The 24,053-nt window shown below is 39.0% G+C and overlaps 1 protein-coding gene across 1 annotated transcript in view; it reads left to right on the top strand.

Annotated features, from left to right (window-relative positions):
* Positions 1-24,053, top strand: part of CPA6 (carboxypeptidase A6) — an 83,573-nt gene that overhangs the window by 21,161 nt on the left and 38,359 nt on the right. Inside the window, exon 2 of the mRNA XM_053965845.1 lies at positions 15,613-15,688. Coding sequence (XP_053821820.1) covers positions 15,613-15,688 — 76 coding nt within the window. The remainder of the gene's footprint in view (positions 1-15,612; positions 15,689-24,053) is intronic.

Below are 24,053 nucleotides of genomic sequence, written 5' to 3'. Positions count from 1 at the left end.
AAAATCAAAATGTGATAGATGAGCTAAATGTGAATGGTGAGATCTGAAAGTGGCCTTGTTTTTTTCTCCAGCTATCAGGCAGATCTGAGCAGCTTTAATTGTAGCACTCACTACAAGCAGTTTATGACTGTATCAACAGACTACGTAAAATACGTAATTACCATGTGAAGCACAGCAACGTGAATCTGCTAGGAATGGGCTACAAAATTGTATTATTCCAACATTCAGAGTATAACCTAATAATTGCTAACCATCACTGATCTTGCTACAGCCTCTTTTATGAGAAGTCAGAATACCATAACTCATTTCATGCAGACCACATTAGTGTGGTTGATTCCAATCCTAGAGCCCCTTTCTGCCACAGAACAGAACTGTGAAAACAAAAAAGAATCCTTAAAATAAGCTCAGACCAGAGATTTCACATGCTGCCTGAGTTATCTCCATGCTAATTTCGGCTACTGACTCTTTCTGTTGGATTTGCCACTTGCATTGAAAGGGACCTTAAGCATCATCTAACTCTGACCAGAAAAGTTTTACTTTTCTCTCCATGGAAAATGGGAAAGTTTTCAGAATGTCACATAATTTCTCACTTGTCTACGTACATTATTGTCGTTGTCAAGCTGTGTTTCAGGCATAGACTTTTATTGCAAAATGCTCCATCTCAGCAAGCCTTCTGGTACAATGGAGAGAACTTAGACATTGGCAGTACTACACCAACTCACCCTACAATCAGGATATTTTTAAATAGAACAAAAAAAATAAATAAAAATAAAGCCATCAGGATTGAAAATGTTGTTGTGAGGATTGTACTGCAGAAAGATTTATTTGTCCATGTGCCCATGCAAGGTAGGTATATTTTAAACACATACAAATAATGATCTTTGGATTTCTGGGTAATAAATATCCTGCAATGAACATTTTGCCCCAACATCTGCAGAGCACAAATGTCAGCAGATAAGAAAATTCATGATCAGTTTATGCAAGCAGGTGCAATTCCATTGACTTGAATAAAACAAAGTGTATTAACACCAACAAAAAAAAAGAAAAGAATGCCAAATGCTTTTGAAAGGTATTTTAAAGAATAGTTTATTATTTAAATATTTAATATAAATCTTTCTCCTTCCAGTCGTAAACACAGATTGCCTTGAAGTTAAATATCAGCCTCTCAACACGGCTATAATTTATGGACAGCATTTATTCCCTGGTGAAGTATTTTACCTCTCTTTAGTTACATAAATAACCTCTCCAAGACCTGTTAATTTATTCATTGCCTGTTAATCCTTATTTGTCACCCTTATTTTAAAAATATACATTTATCTTCTGCTAATGAGAAACAGGAATAAAAGTCATTCTCAGCTGATTCAAGGAAGCGTCAGAATGTGCAGAGTGGTTAGGTTAGTGTGCAAAGCTCAAAATAAAGTGCTCAAAGCAGTCATAGCCCTGGAATCAGAGAACAGCAAGTTTGGGAGGAAAAAAAGAGGAAAAAGGCAAGAAAACAGAGAGCCTTAATATATATAAGGTATTCATATAAAATATAAATAATAGAATATAAAATGGAATAGAATTTAAAATAGAATATATAGTGTATATATAGAGAGAATGTAAAATAGCTTAACTGTGTTGTGCTCTATACTGTATTGGTCCTTACAGAAATATTTCACTGTATAGATGATGAAGAGAGGGTTTCTAGAAGGTGATTTGTGCCTTTATCAGTCTGAATAGTCTTGAGATGCCCATCTCTCACCATGGGCTGTGTAAGGTCATGTGGCCTGGCACGATGTGGAACACAGCTGTGCCTATAACACAGGTGATGCAAGCACCTGCTAGAAAACAGCTACTCACAACATGCTTTGCCAAGACACGTGTGGTCGTCATGTTTACAAAGAGCTCCTCTCAGCAGTTCAGAATTTGGTTTTGTGCCTGATCTATTAATGAACTCATGCTGGTAGAAAGGGCAATGTTTTCTTGCGTGCCTACAAACATCATCTCCCATGTGTCTTCAGACTGCCATAATACAAAAATCATTCTGTCTATTCACAGCACCCTGGTAGAAGGTGTGGGAGGGTTGCAGCACTGCTCAGGGAAGACCTGTGGAATTGGCCTCTTTTTCAATTGTGTTGAAATAGTGACAAGCTCGATATGTGCAGTTAAACTAAACATTCTCTTGATCAAAAGCAGAATTTCCATTTTTTTGGTTAGAGAATTCTTACTGCAATTCTTGCATGCTGCAAGGTAGGGTATTAGCAAACTAAGAGGCACAGAAGTTTCTGTAGAATTCCAAGTTGTCCCACAAAAATAACTATTACCACAATAAAGAAGTAAATCACAAGCTTGCACTTCCAGATTTACTCAACATGTATCTCCAGCATCCCTGAAGTCAGAAGTGATTTTGTAGAGAACTGACACAGCTTTAATCTAGTGGAAAAAAATTATTTCTCAAGCAGCTTATAAAAATGGGAAAATATAATTGCCTTAATGGCTGGTGCAGCTGCATTACAGGAGCTGTCTTCAGAGAATAAATAATTTCATTGCCACTAAAATATTTATATCCCTCTCCAAGCCTTTGGTTTGATTTTGTTTTTCAAATAGTATTCTGCATTTGGTGTGCTTTTGTTTTCTTCAGCACTATAGGTATCATTTTTCAATTATATGATAGCAGGTCAATTTTGTGTAAGAGACTCAGGACTGGTTTGAAGAACAAGACGTAAAGAATTTGTTTTAGAAAATCCAGGTCAAAGGAGAGTCAGGTTGCATATGTGCGCATCACGACTAAGTTCAAAGATTCAGATCCATCAAATTATGCACAGCTATCTAGTTTGTACATGTGGATGTGTTATACTCTTCCTTCTCATCCGTTCCTGGCTGTTAAGTGAGACTGCAAACTTGCCAGCTAGTATAAACATATTTAAATGTAGTATCCTGACATTTTTTATCATATGTAGCTGAGTGAGTGCAAGAACTGTGGTATATGTATTACACCATCATTAGGGATTAAGGCTGTCCTTAATCTGCCCCTGAGAAACTTTGTGCCAGGTCAGAACCTAAAGTTATGGCTATAAAAATGCAGCAGGATAAAATGTAATATCCTGATGGACTAGACAAATGTGTGGGAGGATGGACTGTAGGAGAATAGAGATAGTGCAGAAGGAATCTTGCCCCTGTGGAGTCGTAGCTGTCCCCTCCCACAATTACCAAAGAGTAGGAACAGCCCTGCACTTAATAGGTCACAGCTATGTCCAGTAAGGATGGTCCAATAAGGATGGGTGTTATAAAAGAGTGGGTTAGCTGGTTGAGAGGGGAGTTAGAGTCAGTTGGCTGTGTTGCTGTGAGGAGCAAGGGTCAGGCAGTCGTGCTAGGGACAGAAAGGGTCAGGTGTTCATGTTAGGGACAGTAAGGGTCAGTATGTGCTGCTAGGGACAGATAGGGTCAGGCAGTTGTGATAGGGACAGGAAGAGGTCAACCAGCCGTGCAGAAGAAAGAGAAAAGGAGTCAGTGCTGTGAGAGCTGCCCATGAGAACTCACAGAGAGAAGGTATGAAAGTCTTACAGTAAGATAATAAACTAATGGTGACAGTCGGTTCCCATCCACCATCGGTTGGTGCCAAGCACCAACGCTGACAATTGGATGCCTGTATGGGGATGAGTTCTGACACAAATGCAAAGGCGTTGGGAGTCTTGCACAGCCTTTATAAAGGGAGCCCCATATCCAGCAAACTGAGTTTGGTTGGCTTTGATACCCCAGCTCCTAAATACAGTTGACCACGGGTGTATCTGAGAGGCCCCTGATAATACATAAAGCCACTTCACTTTTAAAATAATGGGAAAAAAACAACAACAACAACAAACCCTCCACTTTTTCTCTTCCCTAAAAAATAACTGAACAAAATTCAATGTGTTCAAGATGGAGATTATCAAAGCAAAACACTTCTACATACCTATTGTGCTAATGTTCCCAGCATTTAAAATCAGTAATGAAGAAGATCATTGTGGTGATCACATCAAAAAAATTTTGGCTGTTTTTTTTCAGTTTCCTGATCTATACAAATGGCTCCCCATGTCCAGATCCTGCAGGCAATTAGTGTACTGTTAATTTTACTGGCATGTAAGGTGACTTGTATATTCACATGCAGGTCCTAGATGTGGTTCCACACATACTTTCTGTTTTGATTCTTATCTATCTTATCTGTGCTTTTGACAAAATATTGATAGCAGTGCTGCAGGCAATCATCTGAGGAGCTGCTGGTCTGTGAGCAGAGAGTGTGCCAGGGAGGGCTGGGAGCACACACCCAAACTGGCAGCATGGGCTCTCCAGAGGGGCTGGTTCCTCCCTTTGGGCAGATTATCAAGGAACTCGTATGGTACGAGAAACAAATGGATGTAACCTCTGTATTTCCAAACAAAAAGCTAAATAAAAAAAAAAAAGTTACAGAGCCTGAAAACAGTTTAAATGTATCTATAAGCAAAAAGATTATAAATAGCATTCATAAGGCTGCTTGGAGCAGCTGGTTAAGTGTTTTCCTTTTTGTGTGCTAAAATTGTCCCACCACAGAAGGTTTCTAAACCTTGTCTATAAATTCATCACCATGGAAAAGTGGTCCTTAGGAGAGAACATTCTGTGAGTCATCATAAGCTTTCTTGTTGTAGTACTACATCTAGTTCCAAAGGGTTGTTTTGAACTCTCATATTAAAACAAAAAAACAACTAGCCTTTATCTGAAAATCATAAAAATGTGAACACTAAAAATCTGTTATACTTAGCAAAATAACCCTTCTTGTTGCAGGCACATGCACACTTAATTTGTTTATACCTAACAGGAAACTGGATTGATATCTGTAAGGAAAGATGGGTCAGTAAATACACTGCAATTTGAATTGTATGTAATGTAGAATTGTAGCTGCACTTTTCAGTGCCTAATTCTTTAAAGTGAAACAAAAAATTTTTCATGGAAATTACTTTTCTCTCCTTCTGCTTCACACATTTGGTTCCCATGTTCACTGAAAATGTAATTACACAGTTCTATTTTCAGATTTATTCAAAAAAACTTTTTGAAAGTTGATTTAAAGAAAACTCATTGCATAACTAATCATCCAAAAACACCTCCAATTTTTCCGAAACAAGTTACTGTACAACACTTGACAGTAAAAGCAAAGTATTTGTTTATATTTGCTATCCAACAGTGTAGGTTGCTTCCAGGGCACTGCAGTTTGCACCTTGCAGCCTTTCTCAGGGAAAGATGGTTGAACACAGGGCAGTAGAGTCACACAGGATTCAGTTGGAAGCCAAAATACATCCAGGTTGTGTATTAAACTGGGAAAAACTCCCCGGTGCAGCTGTACCTTTGCAGACTTACTGCTAGGTTTGTCTCATTGGTCTCTTTATTCAAGGCAGATGGTAGAAAACAAAAATGACACACTGTACCAGGGGTCATGGAGACCAACCATCCAGCATTTTTAATTCAAAGACTCTACCATACATCTCTGCTTTATATATATTTAATCTGTTCCTTCCCTGCAGTATCATTTCTCCTGGGAAGATCTCCTGTTTGAAGAGAAATTTGCAAATACCATTTGTCCCCAGTCTAGGTGTGCAAGATGTCCCTTTGCTGAGGGACTCTCCACATTCCTGTCCTCAGAGACTCTACCTGGACACAAAGTATTGCATCTCAAGTCAGTACTGTCACCTTGCTCATGTCCCTAGGGGGAAAATAAGTGAGCTCCCTGTGAGACTCAGCTGTGGCAGTATTTAGCAGGTAGTATCACATGTAATTGTTTCTGGGCTTAGTGCATGCAGATTTATAATTTCTTCTTCAAAATAGCATCTTAAATTGATGAACAGTTCAGCACCCAGACCTCTTTTATGCTTATCTGAGACACAGGAATAATTGTCCTGTAATGGAAAAAAAAAAAAAAAAAAAAAAAAAAAAAAAAAAAAAGAAAAAAAAAAAAAAAGCCTGCTGTTTTTTCTCTTTCTTAGCCTAGCAAGACTCCATGGAAATCAATGGAATTATGCCAGCCTATTGCAGTAACACCAGGAAAAAGAGAATTTCCTTACAGGATTTTCCTCACTTTTTTTCAGTAAATTTACTGTATTCCCCAGCTTTGAAACCTACAGATCCTGTCCTTTTGCAAAATTGTGGAGAGTCATTGTCCTTCATTTGATTAGTGACACTAAAAGTGTAGTTTCCATGAATTAAAATACATTTATCATTATGTGGAAGAGGACTAGGCAAGAAGTGATGATAGAATAGTTTGGGGAAACTTAGCATGCTACAGACATCTCATGCAGCAGTATTTCACACCATAACATTTTTTACTCCATAAATATTTTCATCTTTCTTGCTGTAACTTGCATAAATGAATAAATGCATAGAAAACACTAATGATAAGCCCTAAATTAAATCTAAGCTCACCATCTTGACATTTGCTTTTTAAAATATATATGAGGCAATTCCTCTGATCTTTTTTTTATACACTTACAAGCACATGCTTACAAGTTATTTGCGTTTCAGGGCCAAGTACAGTAATGAGTAAAGGCTTCCTCCTCCTATTGCTGAAAGACTTTGTACAGTCGTGAGGGCTTGAGGATCAAGCTTTTAAATTGAACTCAAGAGACTGCCTATCAGGAATAACCAAATCCTTCCAAACTTAGTCCCATTCAGCAGCAGGAATTGCTACATCCCCTTAACCCTCATTCTCTATGCTTTGAATGATCGTTACCTACAAAAAAGAGTTTTTTCTTTATTTCCAGTTATTTTCTGAAGCTATTTATTTAAGAAAGATTCAAGACATGTTAGGAAAACTTGATGGACTTAATGACTGAATTAAAAGAACTAGGGTGAAATGCAATATCTCAAGTTTAAAATCATACATACAGGAATTTCCCCTTATTACTGCAAATCCTTTGGCTGGATCAAGGAGAAAAATAACAGCAATTCAGCCAAAGGATGACTGTGATTTTCAGTGTGTTAGGACCATAAAAGTGAGTTTGTATGAGAATTTTCAAAGGAGTAACAAAGCTTACACAGTGCTTTTGGTCCATGTTCAGAAGCAGAAACCAGGAACAGGTGCAGAGGTGAGCTACAGGGACATCAGATGAAATGATCTCCAGATATCTCATCAACCAAAATTATTCTCTTACTCTATTAAATTATTTCTCCAAAGATGGAAATCATTTTGGATTGAATATATTATTATAAGCATTACATGTATGATAATGAGAGGAACAGAGTACTATTAGAAAAGACCTGCTGGTCATAAGATATTTCTCTTCGCTGTTAAAGGAAACCATGTAATACATATGACAAGTGTTTTTTTATGGGCAACCTATAGACATTCTGTTTAAATTAGAGGTGAGAAAAAAATAAATTTGAAATAAACACAAATTTAAGTGAAGAACATGACTTATGAAATTAAAGTAAGATTTCTTCTTCTGTTTTTTAAAGATAGAAGTATTATCTGATCCTTGAAAAGAAGTCATCAAGACAGATAAATGACATGCCCCATTCAGTGGTTTTCACACAGTTGGCAATGTGCAAGTATTTGACTGCAGTGGCAAGTAAAGGTCAAGTAAAACCATAACTTATAAAAAGCGGAGTTGAGATAGTTTATGTTCTATAAATTAAGGATTTTCTATGAACTTCAAACATACAAAAGAAAAGGTTTAAACCTTATACTTGTGTGTGCTAAGCTATTTATTAGAATCAGAAAAATAGCTATTTTACTTCTGGTTATATGGGATTTTTAATACAAGCACACTTTAAAAAAAATACCAATTTTAGCGTGTTTTGTTTGTGGTAGTGCATACTGAACTTAAGTAATTTTATCAAAATACCACCAGTTTAAAATTTTCATTAATGACTGTAGAAGACTGCTTTCATTGAAAAGATATTTTATATTTTCCAGGTTTGTAGCTTGCTTGAGCAACCAAAAGTGGGGGTTATTTCCAATCTTTGAGCATATTTCAAAATTCCACAGCTGTCTCCAAAACAAGAGAGCATGGACATCTCTTGTTTGGATTCTTGGCTGTTATTCTACAAATATCAATACAACAAAAAAAATTGAAGATATGGAAAAGACTATTTTTTTAAAAAAGAAAAGGGGTTTTTTTCAACATTATTGAGGACTGTGGAGTAAATTCAGAATGTTTCAAGACTTAGGAAGAGCTGTAAAATTTTGTTCTGTGAAAGCTGTACACAGTGCTTTCCACCTATCATCCCCACCTTGCTCCCTTTACCATGGCCATCAGGAAGCTTAAAAGCCATGAGTTTATTTGTGTCTCCATTCTCACACAAGTTTAAAGGATGAGATCATCCCTGCTTATAGGGGTGGGGAGCTGAACCATGCCTACACTGCCAGCTGAGCATAGCTCTGCACCCCAGCCTGTCCATCAGGCTTTGCAGGCAGGTGTGCACCTGGTCTCAGAGTCAGGCTTTGGCAAGTACCTGTGCTTCAAACACACCCACCATGACAGAGCCCAGAGTCTTGCTGCAGACAAAACAATCCACCATCAAATGTCTCTAACCACAGAGTCTGTGGTTTTTACACATGAATGGATACAAAGCATATGGAGTCAGTATAAGGAACCTTCTGCCAAACTGGCACTGAACCTCACTGAAGTGACCTGTGGTTGTTTGTTCAAGGTCTTAAAGGAAGTCTGGGTAGAAAAAGTTTAATGCAGTCCTCTACCACTGAACCATTTCTCTCTTCACCCTTCTGCTCTTGGTATCTAAATTCTGTAACAACCTTCTGACAGATCTGGTGTTCTTTCTTTCACTGAGGCCAAGAGCAAATCTGCTGCACAGAGGCCTGAGATACTTAATTTGGAAATAGTTCCTGCAGTTGTCTCAAAATGTACACAGGGCTTAAAATGAGCTGAAGCAACTCTGAAGCTCAGAAAAAGCCATTGAGCTTCTGTGTGGACTTCAGAATGATGGCAGCTGCAGGAATGCGCAGGTCATGGACTGGACTCTGGCCTGAGCTTAAGCTAAGTGATCAAGACATGGATAAATTATGGGACATGACATGAGAAATTGCTGAATATGACAACATGAGAAGCTGACAAAAAATTCAGGGAGCACTGTCAAGTACAGCTAGATCTTGCAGAAGGTAAAGGAGGAGGTTGTCAGAACTCATCCCTGTACAGGCCACCAATTGTTGGCATTGGTGCTTGGCACTAATCAACAGTAGATGGGAACTGACTGTCATCATTAGTTTATTATCTTACTGTAAGACTTTCATACCTTCTCTCTGTGAGTTATCATGGGCAGCTCCTTACAACACTGACTCCTTTTCTCTTTCTTCTGCATGGCTGGCTGACTTCTTCCTGTCCCTATCACAACTGCCTGACCCTATCTGTCCCTAGTAGCACATACTGACCCTTACTGTCCCTAACATGAACACCTGACCCTTTCTGTCCCTAGCACAAGCACCAGACCCTTACACCTCACTTCAGCACAGCCCACCAACTCCAACCCTCTAACTCTCCTCTCAGCTAGCTGAGCCCCCTCTTTTATAACACCCATCCTTATTGGACCATCCCTGTTGGACACAGCTGTGCCCTATTAAAGGCAAGGCTGTTCCTACTCTTTGGTAATTAGCACAGCTGCAACTCCTCAGGGGTGAGATTGCCTTCAGCACTATCTCTATTCTCTCACAATCCATCCTCCCACAGGAGGTATTTGAGAAAAGGTTGAATTTCACAGGTAATTGAAAGGGAGTAATGGGGATGTTTTTTGGGCAGGAATACCTGTGTAACCCTATCAGTGATACCACATGAAGCTGAGATTACCTAGAAATGCCAGATTTGGGTACCGATATAGCAAAGCTGGCACCAGCTGGGGAAAAGTAATTAGGGATGGGTTGTTTATTTAAAAGGAGGTAGCAAAAGCAAGGTAGAAGTGTGGTGAAAGGGAGGATGAAGAACAGGAAAAAATGTATGCAGCTGATGTAATCAGATCTGTTCAGGACACTGGCAGGGGAGTAATTGTTTGCTACAGCCTAAGCAGGGTATTAAATCAAGCTTGTCTGGCCCCACCACACAAGTTCAACATGCTTCTGCAGGATAAATAGGGAGGATAAGGGGAAGCTTTCCTCTTTGGGCAGAGGAGTACCCAGATGGACAGATAAATTTTCTGGTCCTGTCAGGCCTATGCCAGGCTTATCCTAGCCCTGACAACATCACCATCTACTCCTTGCTTCCTTACAAAGAGCAGCTCACTTTATTGCCATAAGCCATGGCAGTAAAGAAGTAGATGAGGTTATAGCAGAAGCTCCTTTCAATAATATGTTACCAGAATGATGATCTTTCTTTAAAAGTAGCAGTAGTTCAAATAATATGTCATTGGAAGGATTGTATCCAAGTTAAACAATCATCAGCTGTTTCATGCAAATATGTTATTACAATATGTTTCTTAGGAAATTAATATGAATGAGTATACATGCTGTTTCATTTAAGCAGATTACTGCAGCCTCCCCCCTGGATCTTAATCCTGCACAGTTAGCACAATATTTCCTTGTCATCTGGTTTCTTGATTTGGTCTGTTTGTTTAAGTGTTTATTGGTCTTGTTACTTCTTATTTTCTGCCCTGAATCACTGCCTTCTTTCTCTCTTCTTTTGAACATGATTGAATGACAGCTGATGAAAGCAAGACAGCATTCATTACCATACACAGTTCAATTTTCTTTTTTGAGACAGAGACATGTACTGAAGCAATTGGGTCCCACTTCTTGTGTTTAAACTAGGTGGCCCTATAGCCAGTGTTTATGAGACATGGGAGGCCGGGATTTATTGGGAAATCTTTGTTCTTTAGTTGAAATGAAAACTGAAATTTTTGCAGATACTAACATTCCCCTACCATATGTCTCTGAAACGAAGCTGTGCAGAGGAAGACTGCTAGTAATATAGCATTGCTTTAGTCTGTAAAGTTTCCTGCTGGGTAAAGAAACCCTTTTTGCACCTGAAAAACAACTATGAAACTCAGATATTCCATGCTTGGGAATTAGCATGTAAGTTCAGCTCCCCAAGAAGTCATCTGTGCTATGCTGATAAATATAACTCAATAACATACTTTGCCTCCTCAGCATTTCTGCCTACATTACCCAAGCACCTGTTTTTCGTTCAAAATTATAAATTAGCTAGCTCTTTCTTATACTTTCTTATACTAGGAATGGTCTCAGTCTTCCTGCCTTAATAGCTAAAAGCAGAAAATATATACACTGCTATCTAGACAATACAAATGGTGTTCCCTTCTGTTTGGATTAGCACCTGCTGTAATACAGAAAACCATAATGAAGGGCTCAGGAAGTTTTGTAAAGTTCCCTTTCCAGAATGTACCCACCAGGTCTCAGGAAGAAGCCCAGTCTTATTTGTCTATCTTGATTTTGTAACAGTATTGAATCACAGTTAAAACTCTTCATCGCAGTAACAGAGAGAGAGAAAAGCATTAATGTTTATTTCTTAGCCTTTTGACTATCAGAATTTAGTGGAGGAAAGGGAATGAAGCGATTGATCTTTCATCATAAACGATATCTGGTGGCATATTGGGAGTTGACAAGAGGCTTTAATACTGTAGATCTTTTCAGATGTGTCATTCAGCCTTAATGAACCTCTAAAGTGCAGCAACAATGGCAGTTTTTTCTCAAGAACTGTAATCCCTCCTCTACTATTAGGAATGGATGCCTGTAAGTGAGGATTTCTTTTCTTTCCTATTTTTCTATAGGTATTTGATTTATAGCATATCACTTCTTAAACTGTGTTTAAAATACTTGTAGAGCCTTTGTAAACATACTTTTATTAAATTCCATGGGAGAGCAGAAATCTGATTAAGGTTCACATTAGTCAGGAGAATAAAGCAATAAAAAGGATTTTCCTGAAGGAAATGAGGAATTTATATAAATGCAGTTCATGCCATGTGACTTCATCAGGAAAGTTTCATGAGAGAGAACTGCTAATTCCATCAGTAAAGAAGTTGTAGATGTGCTGCAGAATAGTTTCTTTGGATCCATCTGGTCTGTTCATAGATGAGTAAAACTATGAAGTAAATGGGAAAAAAAAGTAAAAGAAAAAGCCAAAGAAATAAACCAAGAAGTTTTAGTCCCCATTGGCATCAGGGAGTATCACCCTTCCCAGGGCCACGTAGCATATTCTGTGTTTCAAAAGCAGGTGTGTCATTTCTCATTCTGTTCCTGAAAAATGTAAGGGGGTGATGAAGGGAAAAAAAGTTGTCATTGCATGTCGGTGCTGGCCAACAGCTGGTCACCCACTTTGCTCAGACATAAGGCTGTCCCTGGGGACATCAGCCGTCTGGCTTCTACTCTGCTTACCACACTCATTGAGCCAGTTCATTTACTAAAGCTTGTGTTCTGCTCTGGGCAAAAGCTTTCAACACAATTTTGTATTTACACAAAATTCAAAAGATCTCACTAAGTCCTAGCTTTAAATTCCATTATCCTAATTGCTAGGGGTAAATTGAAAGTTTGTCATCGTGGACATAAATTTCTACACTAATTTATACAAAATATATCCCATCTTGCTGTTTGTTTAGAATTTTTTTAAAATAGAGTTAAAAAAAAAGATTTAGAGGCATCATGGTTAGAAAAATAACCTTACCTGCATAAATCAGCAGACTGCTGACATGTGTCTGCAGGCAGCAAAACTTTCCCTAGACAGATATATATATGATTACTTGTTTCTTTCTCCTCAACAGCTCAACATAAAGGATAGCAAGGGACTTCACCAGGGGATGGTCCTGAGAATTTGGGGTGCAGTTGCCATTTATCAACCACATTAACACATGATCTGATAGATTTTGTTGGCTTTTAAATAGTGGGTAGGTTACTAAATTTTTACCCTAAATTCAGTGGGTATTGCATAGCATTTAAGGTAATCATTGAATTTCTTTAATGTGAAATGTAACCAGAAAAACTATAAAGCTAAAAAATTACTTTAGGACTGTAAATATCTGAAGTAAAGGTAGATTTCCTATCTGTGCTTTGTTGAAGAATGCATAATGATCATCCACTGACTAGCCAGCCTACAGAAGTGGGTGTTAGCAGATAGTTCTCAGGAATCCAGTGTGTTCCCACATCTTGCATGCACAAAAATTGAAAGGACTTTGCCATAATAGCTTAACCATCTTTTAATAAAATACTGAAATTACCATGCTAAACTGCTAAACTGCTTGCTGTGAGTTCTCTAGCAGCAGACTCAGCCACAGCTTGAAGCATTTCCCAACAATGTGTCAAGTGATCAATCTGTCACAGCACCAATACTTTCCTCTCTAGGGCAGGTTTTTCATCACATTGGAAATGACAGAGTTGCTGAGCTAATCGAAGACAGTTTACAGTATTAATTCAAGACCATACCTAAGTGATATCCGCTCCTTCAAAATTCCATTACAGCTGTGTAACACATGCTTAGCTACTTATTTCATTAAAATCTGTTTTTTTATGTTGGTTGTACCAATCCTTCCAGAAATGTCTGATGAATCTTTATTAGCTACGTCAACTTCCTGGGCAATCATTACTTCTTTATTACCTTTTCATTATTTTCTTCTTAACAGCAATTTAGTACTTAGAAAGACATGAGTAATGGAAAAGAATATTACTGTTGTATGTATGATACATTAAAAGCATCTATTTTCCTTTAAAAGATGCAGCAGTTGTAGTACTGTAAGAGATTTATTCTTCTCTGTGCAAGCTCCAAAACAGGAGGTTAAACTTGGCTTGGAAGCATAGTAATTTCTCCTAAATTTTTTGGGCTGCCAAATTATAACAAGAGAGCTTTCAGAAATCTTTTTTTTTTTTCCTTAGGCATAAACCAATTGTCCAGTAAGGTCAACAGCAGGCAAGGCAAACAAACTAAGGTCCACACCTGTGGGTACATCAGTGTTATTGCAGCAGTAGCCTGGAGTCTAACTGGACCAAAAACTTTAATGCCATGTAGGAGTTGGAAGGCTTGGGACCTGACAGCAGGGGTGAGAACCAAAACTGGAGAGCTGAGACAGAAAGAAGGATCAGTGGCTAACCAAGGGGACCAAATGTCGCCTGTAGAGAAAAGACTAAAAAGGATAGGGGGTAAGGGGAAATTATTTCCAGAAACAGGTAATACACTTCAGAACTCAGAACTTATTAGTAGTGCTTTCTTCTGAACTGGCAGTATTTAATGCTTACCTATGTATGCATTAAGGATTCTTGCAACAAAGGTGAGTCCTACCAGAGCTGTGGCTGCAGTTCACTAAAGGCAAGACCTAGTGCCTGAGAACAGCAGCAGCTTGGGAGCCTTCCTAGAACAGTGAGCCAGCAAGGGCACACTCAGCAGTGCTATTTCTAGTTGGCCAAATACCTTCTCACCAGACTCAGAAACTTCAGCAAAGGAGGAGAGCTCATGAGATACTTAAGGGTCTAAATTCTCAATGTCAAGGGAAATTCTACTGTTTAAAATTCCCAGATAATATAGAAACTGTAGATAAAGAAATTGTTTAAAAGGCATTCTGGCTACTGGATGTAACTGTAGAAATAAAGACCTGCATGACCGCCAAGGTCTCTTGGAAGAGAAGTACTGATTATCAACAATATAAATTAAAAACTCAGAATGTAGGAAAATGCCAGAATTCACATTGGCCACTTAAAGTTATTTCATCCTTCTTGTGTGTGGCTGATATTTTGGTTACGTGATTATCCCTTCTATTTTCTGTGGTGTCCAGCATCCCATCGGTCATGACAGATGGTGGTCATTGGAGGGTCATTCAGTTTCTTGTTTACTGTTTGCAAAATTATGTCCATAGATATCATAGAATCATAGAATGGCTTGAGTTGGAAGGGACCTTAAAAGTCATCTAGTTCCAGCCACCCCTGCCATGGGCAGGGACACCTTTCACCTGAACAGGCTGTTCAGAGCCTCATCCAACGTGGCCTTGAACACTTCCAGGGATGAGGCATCCAAAGCTTCTCTGGGCAATCAGTTCTTGTGCTCCTACAGCAAAGAATTTCTTGCTTGCATCTTACCTAAACATACTCTATTTTGGTTTCTGTTAAAGAAAGTGAATAAAATCAGCTATTGTTATCTAGAACCTTCTGAGCATGTATGACTAGCCATTTACTTCACAAAATTTGTGTAAGTTTTAATGGGTAAAGCAAAAGGCATGACCCAATATGAAGATCACCACTTTTCTCAACTCAACTCCCCCCTTGAATGCATAAAACAATGAACTTTTCAAAGTCCATTAAAGGTTTCAACATGAAAAAAATAATGTATTTTACTTTATCTCGCCCTCGGAAACAGATCAATCATTTTGGAAAAAAAATATTTTTTTTTTTGTTCTGAGGCAGATGTCCAGTATGGAAGATGTCAGCCTGAATGGTTTAACTTAGAAGGAATGAACAAAACATTTGCATGTAAATGGAAGTTCAAGCTGATACTGATCTGTAAAGAGCAAATCATTTATATGGAAGTGCATAATCCAGCAGCAAGTTTAGAAGCAGAGCTCCAGCTAACCCAACATTTTGCAGGTGCTGAAAAAGAGCACAATTACAGTAGCTATCTGGACCTAATTACTGTCCCTTTGTATTGCTGCAAGGAGTCTTAAAGTGCCAATTCAATTTTCTGTTATTGGCAGTGATAAAGTCATACGAGTTGTTCCTGAGAGCAAGAGGGAAACACAGATCCTGAGGGCTGCATTCAACAGGCTTAAGGTGAGTTTGATTATTTTCATCTTCTTTTTCTGATCTTTTTTGAAGAATGTAGCGGATTCACTGACTTGCCTTTCATTTGGCACTTCAAATTATTTTATTATCTGGAAAGAAGTCTTTGCCCATTAAATTCCTAATTTACCAATAAAATAGCATAGGTATTAGATTCATCGTGCCTGACAAATTTAACAACACTTAATTCATTAAAGTGATGCAGGTGCCATACTTGTAAATTTGCTTTCTTTGCTCTTACACTTCTTGCTAGCATACATAGCTGCTTCATTATCTGCTCGATGGTGTAATTTAAAACACTGAGTTAGTTCAAGGTGTGAACACAAAGAGGAATATGAAAAATACTTCCATTTAAGAATCTCTCGGTCAGAATCATTTTCTAGAGGCAGATGACAGAGTGTCTAGGATAGTAAGCAAAAATCTTTCTTCTCTGGCCTTTCCCTGCAGATATAAATGAAAAGCAACAGTGCCACTGCAGCAGTGCAGCACAGGAGCACTCTGCAGCATGCTGCTTTGCTGGCACAGCTTGCAGAGGCAGTCGTTCCACAGCAGTCTGGCCCACTGTCTCAGAGGATGGCGACTACCTGTAGGCCAGGTCTATAGTACCAAAAAAAAGGACTGTGCCATGCACATGCACTGCCCCCAGGCACTGTGGAAAAGGGATAAGCTGTGGGTTCTCTGCTTCCTTTTTCTTCCTCTGTCGGGGTCAGGATTGAAGGCACTTGAGATGATAGTTCGTGTTCAGACTCAGGTGTTTATTGTTTCTTATCAGTGTTGCAGCCTCACAGGTGTGAGTTCTGCAGTCTTTCATTAGCAAGGCACAAAATGGCCAACTATCTCTTGTTACAAGGCTACAAGGGTTTTAAGGCTAAACTATCCAATTAAGAAATGAAACCAAAATTATTTTCCCTTTTAACCCAATAACTGATCACTCAAAGTCCACAATGTGGACTTTTCTGTCCAGTTATAAAATACCACCAAACCCATGAAGAAGAAGGAAGAAGGTAAAGAAGAACAACCTGTTTCCACCCTAAAAGCCCCATCTTGCTTCATATTTATTACTGTATTGTAAAACCCCAAACTCTAAGTTTTCCACCCTGTGATATTACACCCTTCTAACCAACTGCACAACTGTAATCCCAGTGGTATCAATCAATTTTGGAAGCCTTCTCCACAGCCTCAGGTCAAATGCAGTGATCTCTGCGCGTCTTTGCCTTTCAGCACAGAAAGTTTAAAATTCTCAGCACCCAGGGTTCCAACAATAAGCTTCATTAATAGTCACCAAAACAGCCTAACCCGAGCAGAATCAGGGAAGTAACAGCTTAATCAATATGTTGAGTGCCACAGCATTTAGAGCATGCGCAAAATCTTTGGGCTGCTCACTGCCTTGAACTCCAGCAAACTATGAGGCAGTCTGTGATATAATTCTGCCTCTATTGTTGAAACCTTACATAAATGACTGTGCTCTCAGTGAGGAGCAAATGAAGGTGCATATAATTTTCTAGTCCCATAGTTAACATCTGGGATACAAGTAAATCAAGTCTCTGTCTGCATACTACATAAAACAAAACTAAGGTGTTAGAAGAGCTCTTACACCCTTCCAACTTTCAATTATGATGAAGCTTTCTTGCTAGTGTTTTTTAAACACTAGCTACCTAAGCTACCTAAGCTACCTTAGCCCAGGAGAAGGCTTACTGCTGTGAATACACCAGCAGTCAAGACATTGACACCTTACTAGCTTTAAGGAGGAAAGCTGAGGCTGTCTTCATCACATCTGCATTTCTTAACGCTGTGTTTGGTTAGTTCCCCATTCAAGATGCTGTACTTTGTAACCCTCATTCTCAAGACATCCAGCCTGTGCACATGTTGCATGAAAAATTTCAGTGTTCAACAGAGGCAGTGTCATGATGCCATGGATTACCACACTTTGCACTGCAATGCCCACCTCTCCTAAAGAATATTATCTCATATTTGTTTCTGCACTGCTTATTAAGGACCTGACCTTCACCTGAGAATGTTACTGCAACACTCCAAAAAGGATACTTGTTTTACTCCCAATTAGGAAAATACATAACCATAAACCTGAGCAATACATGTGGAAGCTGTTTTTTGCATTAATTTCTCCCCCCTGGATGTTGGAACATAAAGAGGGAGCACATGTGGTTTTTCCTTTCTCCTCATATTGTAAACCCTGCGAAGCAAAGGGGTTACTCACCTTCCTGTAACTGTTTCTCATTACAGGGCTCCCTTAGGCTCCCAGAAAGAGATTCCTTCAAATCAAAGTGGGAGCAGTAGAAACTTGAATAAATAATGACATACTGTAACTCTCAGAGCAGGATAATAAAATTTTGGCAAACTTCAGCAGACTCTGACTAGTTAATTAGAAAATGATTGATTCTGATGAGAAACTAAGCTGAGGAGGTTGAAAGGAAGACTCAAAAAAGAGAGACTGTAGTGACACCCAGTTTCATGAACACAGGCTGGGTTTGGCTGCATGTCAGGTCTTAGGGCTCTTCCAACTGCAACTGCTTCACTGCCCATCTGCATGGGGTGGAAGAGACACCCGAGTGGATAACAAGTAATAAATATGTTCAACATTAATTTATCATATTTCCATCCCGCAAAAAAGATCTCAAGTTATTCCCTCATGAAGAAGTGGATCAATAATGACACTCCTCAGAAATGCCCAGTCCTTACAGTACCAGCAGAAGTCAGTTGTGGCTGCAAGTCATCAGCCCCACTGGAGAACCATGTATTTGGAGTTGTGCAATTTTTAAGTCACCATGTCGATTCTCCCCTGTCCTTCTCTCCCCACCAGACTTCCAGAGTTGAAATTCAATGGACAGTGGATTTATGTTCTATTTTTTAAATACGAGCCTTTAAGCACAATGTTGATTATATGCTCTGGAGAAAATGGAAGACAGTGCACAAAAAAAAATCCCAAAACCCTCAATAGTGCAAAATAAGCTGCAAACAAACACCAGATACAGTCCTGTTGCCATCTTAAGACAATATGCCTGACAAACAACAGAAATATGAGCAGGAGAGTCAACAGAGATGTAATTACAAAGACTGCACTTTGGATATTTTCATTTTTAAGTCAGACAATCAGAACTAGTTTAAAGACACATCTCCTTTGAATCTATTTCGGTTTGACCAGTAAATTAATACCAACCTGTAACATTACTTACACATTCTGTTCCTCAAGGGGGAAATAAAGATGGAACCAGGATCCTTTCAAGACATTACAGTTTTGTTATGTTATTCAGGGTTGTGCAAAATTTTTCAGTTTTCAAACTGGGTTATGATATGGCCTGATAGTATTCTCCACCATTGTCAGTATTATAAGAACAAGAAAACTCAATAGAAATAAAACTTGTTGTTGAATTGAGAAGAATGCATGCACTTGGGTTTCAATTCAGGTGTGTTTCTCTACCCTGGAAAGTTGGTCTATTAGAGATGAGGTCTATTTCAGAGGACCAAAAGTTACACTTTCTAGGAATGTCAGGATTAGTCTCTATTAGTCAAACAGGAACTGTGGTGCAAAAGTCATTTGGGGAGCCCAGTTTACCCCTGGTGAGATCCATGCACAACATAAATATTTTGAATAAATTCCCAGGACAGTGCAAGCACAGAATAGATTCTGCACAAATGGATTGTATGCCTGTTGCAGGATTTCCTTGCACAGAACACACTATCTGTGGTAATAAGGCAAAGGGAACATAATCCTTCCCATCCCAGGCTTCCTCCTCGCTGTGTCTGATTGAGGGAGGTTTTCTGTAGACTTGTGGTGTTCTGTGCTCATTCCAGCCATTTCCCTTTGCCTTTAAATTTACACTTGTAAGGCAGAGTGACTTAGCCTTTTCTTCTAATGTATGTCTCATAATTCAAAGAATTATAAAAAAACTCCTCTCTGTTCAGTTCAAATGACCCTATCCTTCTGAAGGGCATTATCACAAAGAAGCTTCAAAAAATAATCCTGATGATCCTATTGCAAAGGCAATGTATTTTGGTGTCAGAGAATAAAGCAAACGCAAAGATACCCCTCCTTATTGTCTTCTGATTTGGACAAAGGGAAAAGAAGCAAGAAGAAAATAAACCAGCAGTGAAAGAACAGCAATGCGTAATTTCACTCGTTTTGTTTTATCTACCAGCTTCTTAATTACTATCCTTACCACTGATTTTTCCTGAGTAGATTTTGTCATTTACAGTCTGCTCTAACACCAGGGCAGTGGGGAAGGAAGTGGTGAGAGCTCTGCTTTTTGCCATGCTGAAGGCAATGCCATAGAGGTCAGCAAGGTCCCTCCATTTTGGGAAAAGCGCCAGATACCAAAGGAATACTTTCACAAATGTGCCTTTACAGAAAACTACACTGAGACATCCTTGAAGGATCATCCTGGAACTGGCTATATGTCTTGATGTATTTGAAGTATCTTAGAATGTGTCCCCAGTGATTAACTTGGACAGTGACAGTTGAACCAAAACATAACCCACAAAATTAATATAAGAATTTAAAGGACTACTGAGAGTTTTTTGTCCACATGGAAACCTCTTGATGTCAAACAGGACTGCTCTTCTACCAATACCTGAGCTGTAAGTTTAATTCACACACTTTTACAGAAGGTGTAGTCTCTAAGAACCTCTGAAACCTAGCATCTGGAGCTCCTTAGGAAGGATATTTGTCCCCACTTTTTTAAGGGAAAAAACAAAAAGAGTCCATATAATGCTTGGTGTAACAAATCCCTGAATTCTACCCGAATTCTCCAGGCTCTGCTACCGTATGAATGCCATTGCCTATACTGAGTGAATAATGGATAATGAATGTTTCATTCCGCACATTTTACTTTTGTTCATGAATTGCCCAGTGGCAAATCACATTAGTCATAATCACTTGCTGAGTAATTTCTACAAATTAGTTTTGGTCTGTAGCTCCATTGCCCACAGTATTTTGTTATTAATCATTATTATAAATTGATTCCTTCATAGGCTGGTTCTGTTAACTTTGAGGTAACAGAATATTGCTTTTTTTTCCTGGTTGGGTGAACATAGCATGTAGATCTGCACTGCCAGTAAAAATAGCCAGCCCTAGAGATAAAATTTTTTCTGCTGTGAGTTCTGTAAAATTGCCTGAATGTGCACGTATTTAACCAATATCCTCAGCTACAGTAAAGAAGAAATATAGAAGCCTAAATATAATGAGTCAGATCAGCTGCATTCCAGCTCAAAGCAAGAGACCGCTCTTGTCTCAGCCAGGCTGAGCAGAGTTCCTGTGCCTCCCCACCAGCCCTTCACTGAAGGACTACAGCTCTCCAGAACAAGTTCTCAGGAAACTCTTGTGCATCATGCACTGCTGTGTATGCAATGGTTTCTTAGGGCAATATGTGTCTGAGGTCAGAAGAAATGAGATGAGTGGGGAACAGAGAGCCATGCTCTTTTTTGAGGCAGGAGATAGCAGTTTCTGGTTTTTACTGAGTGGCAGAGGTAATAGCAGCTGGCAGATGCCATCAGTATGTGTACAGCAGTATCTCTGGTCTCCAGCATGTTCCTACATCATTCCTATCAGTCTCTGTGGAGAAGAAAAATAAGACCCTGGTAATTGTGCTTCCTACCAGCAGCACCACCCCACATCCTTAGACACAGACCTTGTGCCAAAGCCCACTGGGGTAGATGTGACAGTGAGTATGGCAGGGATAAATGATGGTGGAGCTCCTGCCTTGACTTCCATGAAAGATGTATAGTCTGCAAGTATACTATACATGTATGACAAGTATATTGCATAGCAGTGCTGAAGAACATTTTCATAGGATTGCGATCGACTACAATGCAGCAAATACTTTGACAATTCAAGTGCAAACTCAGGGAATTATTTATTTTCCTAACTAGAGATTGCTGTCCAGTTTTTAGATTGGCTGCTGCTGCTGTAATGCCATCACAGGTGCCAGTCTTGAATTTTACATTTTCTGTTGCGGTTTTCACTGTTATAAATAATTTCTCTTTTTATATGTATGCTAAAAATCTTTAATCCTGACTTAGTGTTTAATACTAGAAATATCTTTTTTCAAGTTCACTGTTCCACTCTAATAATTTTCAAATTATTAGAGTAATCAACAAATGAAAGAGAAATAACATAGGATGATAGTACCACAGTAACACGAATATTACTGCCCATTCTCTGTCCCCCAGGCCTCCTCTAGTCCATCTGCTGTCCCTCTGCTTTGTACATCTCTCCAATGACTGCCTATTTTCTCCTGCTCTTTCTTGTTCTGAAGACAATTTGAGGAGCCTGTTGCTGATTTATGAGCCATTTCATGGTTTTAATTCTGTTGGACCTGACTGACAGAAACAAATGTCACATTCCCAAGTGCTTTGCAAAGAAACGGGGATTTTCTTAGGTCCTCAGATGCAGCAGATTCTGTTTATCTGCTCTGGAATTTTCCTTTGTAAGCATTATTTTTGAAGTAGCACTTCATTTAAGTCTTGAGTGATAACTTCTATTCCATCAGTGGTCTACAAGCACTTTTTATCACATAACGCCTGACTGGCATCAGGACGGTTTGTATAGGTAGAAAAAAACCAACTGTTCTGTGAACATTCCTGGCATAATAGAGTTAGACCACTCATTCTTCAGTAGTTTTTATAAAAGAAATTCCTGGGCACAGCCAGGCACTTCTTCAGCTTTGGGAGGAGCCAGCCTAGCAGTCCTTGAAGCCAGAACTCCATTCCCTTTTGTTTGTTTTCTAGCCCTTACAGCAGCTGCTTATCCATTGTAATCCCTGAATTGATCCTGTCATTGCAGTTCAGGGAATCAGAAAAAAATGTCTCATAGGGGAAAAGGATCACTTGGCTATAAATCTGATAGTTTACACCTCTACAGGAAAATGCTTAAAAAGGCTTCAGAGGACAAAAGCCTGTTTGAAAATGCAGTAAGAAAGCCTGTCAGCCCAAGTGGAGCTATTCTTATTTGCAGAAGGAAAGAACTAGCTCAGTAGCCAGGGTTGCCTGCATTTTACTTTGCACCTACAGCAAATGATGCATTAGATGCTTTAGTTTTCAGTCTAGATTTTACCCTAGCTCATGGTTAGGGTTCCAGTCAGATATTAGAATATTTCATATACACAAGGAACATCAGGTGACAACAGAGGGTATTCATCAATATATCAAAATACATGTTTGGAAATCACTTGCCAGGCTCAGAAGGAAAATGCTGTTGCAGAAAACTTTTGTGGGAAAATACAAGATAGAGCAGAATAGCCCAGGTAGTGAAAGTATTGTTCTCACAAGACACAGAAAGCATGGACTTCTGAGATGGAAGGAATCTGCTTCCTCCGAGGAAGCCTCAGCCTGAGCTCAACAAAGTCATCAGCACAGCCCCAGTGGAAGCAGAATCAAATCCAGGGCTTACTATTCTATTTCCCATGCAGCGCAGCAACAACTGCAATTTGAACCAAGCTATAAATAGCTTAATAATAAACAAAAGAAAGGTTTGGCCATTTTTTTTAATGAGTCTGTTAAAGACTTTTTCACATCTTTCAAATATACTTAGCCCAGTGGCATCTGTACTTGTAAGAACAGATATTCAGTTATTATATAATTAGGTATGAATTTTATCTCAGTGACTCTCTTGAGGAATAGCCTACAGGTTCTTTTCAATGTAGAGCCCTGTGTAAAATTATACCAGTGTAAATAGAATGGGAAGACCATAACTTCATTATAGTTCCACAAAGATTTGCAAAACTCAAGACTTCAAGCCGTGCATTGTTCATGTTCTGTTCCTGCTAGTGTTATGGCTGTTGCAATCCCATGAATCATTCCCGATTTATTGGCACAATTACTCTTACCAGCCTCACTGAAAAGCAAATAAATACTGAAAAGTTAGAGCCAGTAAAATGTCTAGTGCACTCAATCAGAAACCTAAATTACTTTGCACTGAGACTGCCTTGTAAGTAGTTTTAGAAAGCACAGGGAATTCCACACTGGATTGCCACTGGACAATTTTGCAGCACATAAAGGGTAGCTGAAGCTGATTAGCAATCAGAACTGTCAATTAAGTTCCTTAATTGGCAGAAGCAAGTGAGGATGAAATCAGTCCTGGTCCTGAAAACATTTGCAAGGTTGAAGACATTCAAAAGGAGCAGTTCTGCACTTTCCAGGTAAACCACAGCACTGCTGTAATTATGCAGCAGTGTCAGAGTGAACAAGAGTCATTCTTGCATGCTTCTTTCCTTTCAGATGTACCAACAGAAGTCTGAAATTCTGTTGCACACTGTACACGTGCGTGCAAGGGGTGTTTGTGTGCAAACATGTAAGTGACTGCATTTCCCATGTATTATGGGATAAAAACTCAGGTGGTCAGACC

This window comes from Vidua chalybeata, chromosome 1, assembly GCF_026979565.1.
Source record: "Vidua chalybeata isolate OUT-0048 chromosome 1, bVidCha1 merged haplotype, whole genome shotgun sequence".
In the NCBI taxonomy this organism is placed as follows: domain Eukaryota; kingdom Metazoa; phylum Chordata; class Aves; order Passeriformes; family Viduidae; genus Vidua; species Vidua chalybeata.
This window is presented reverse-complemented; position numbering and strand designations above follow the sequence as displayed.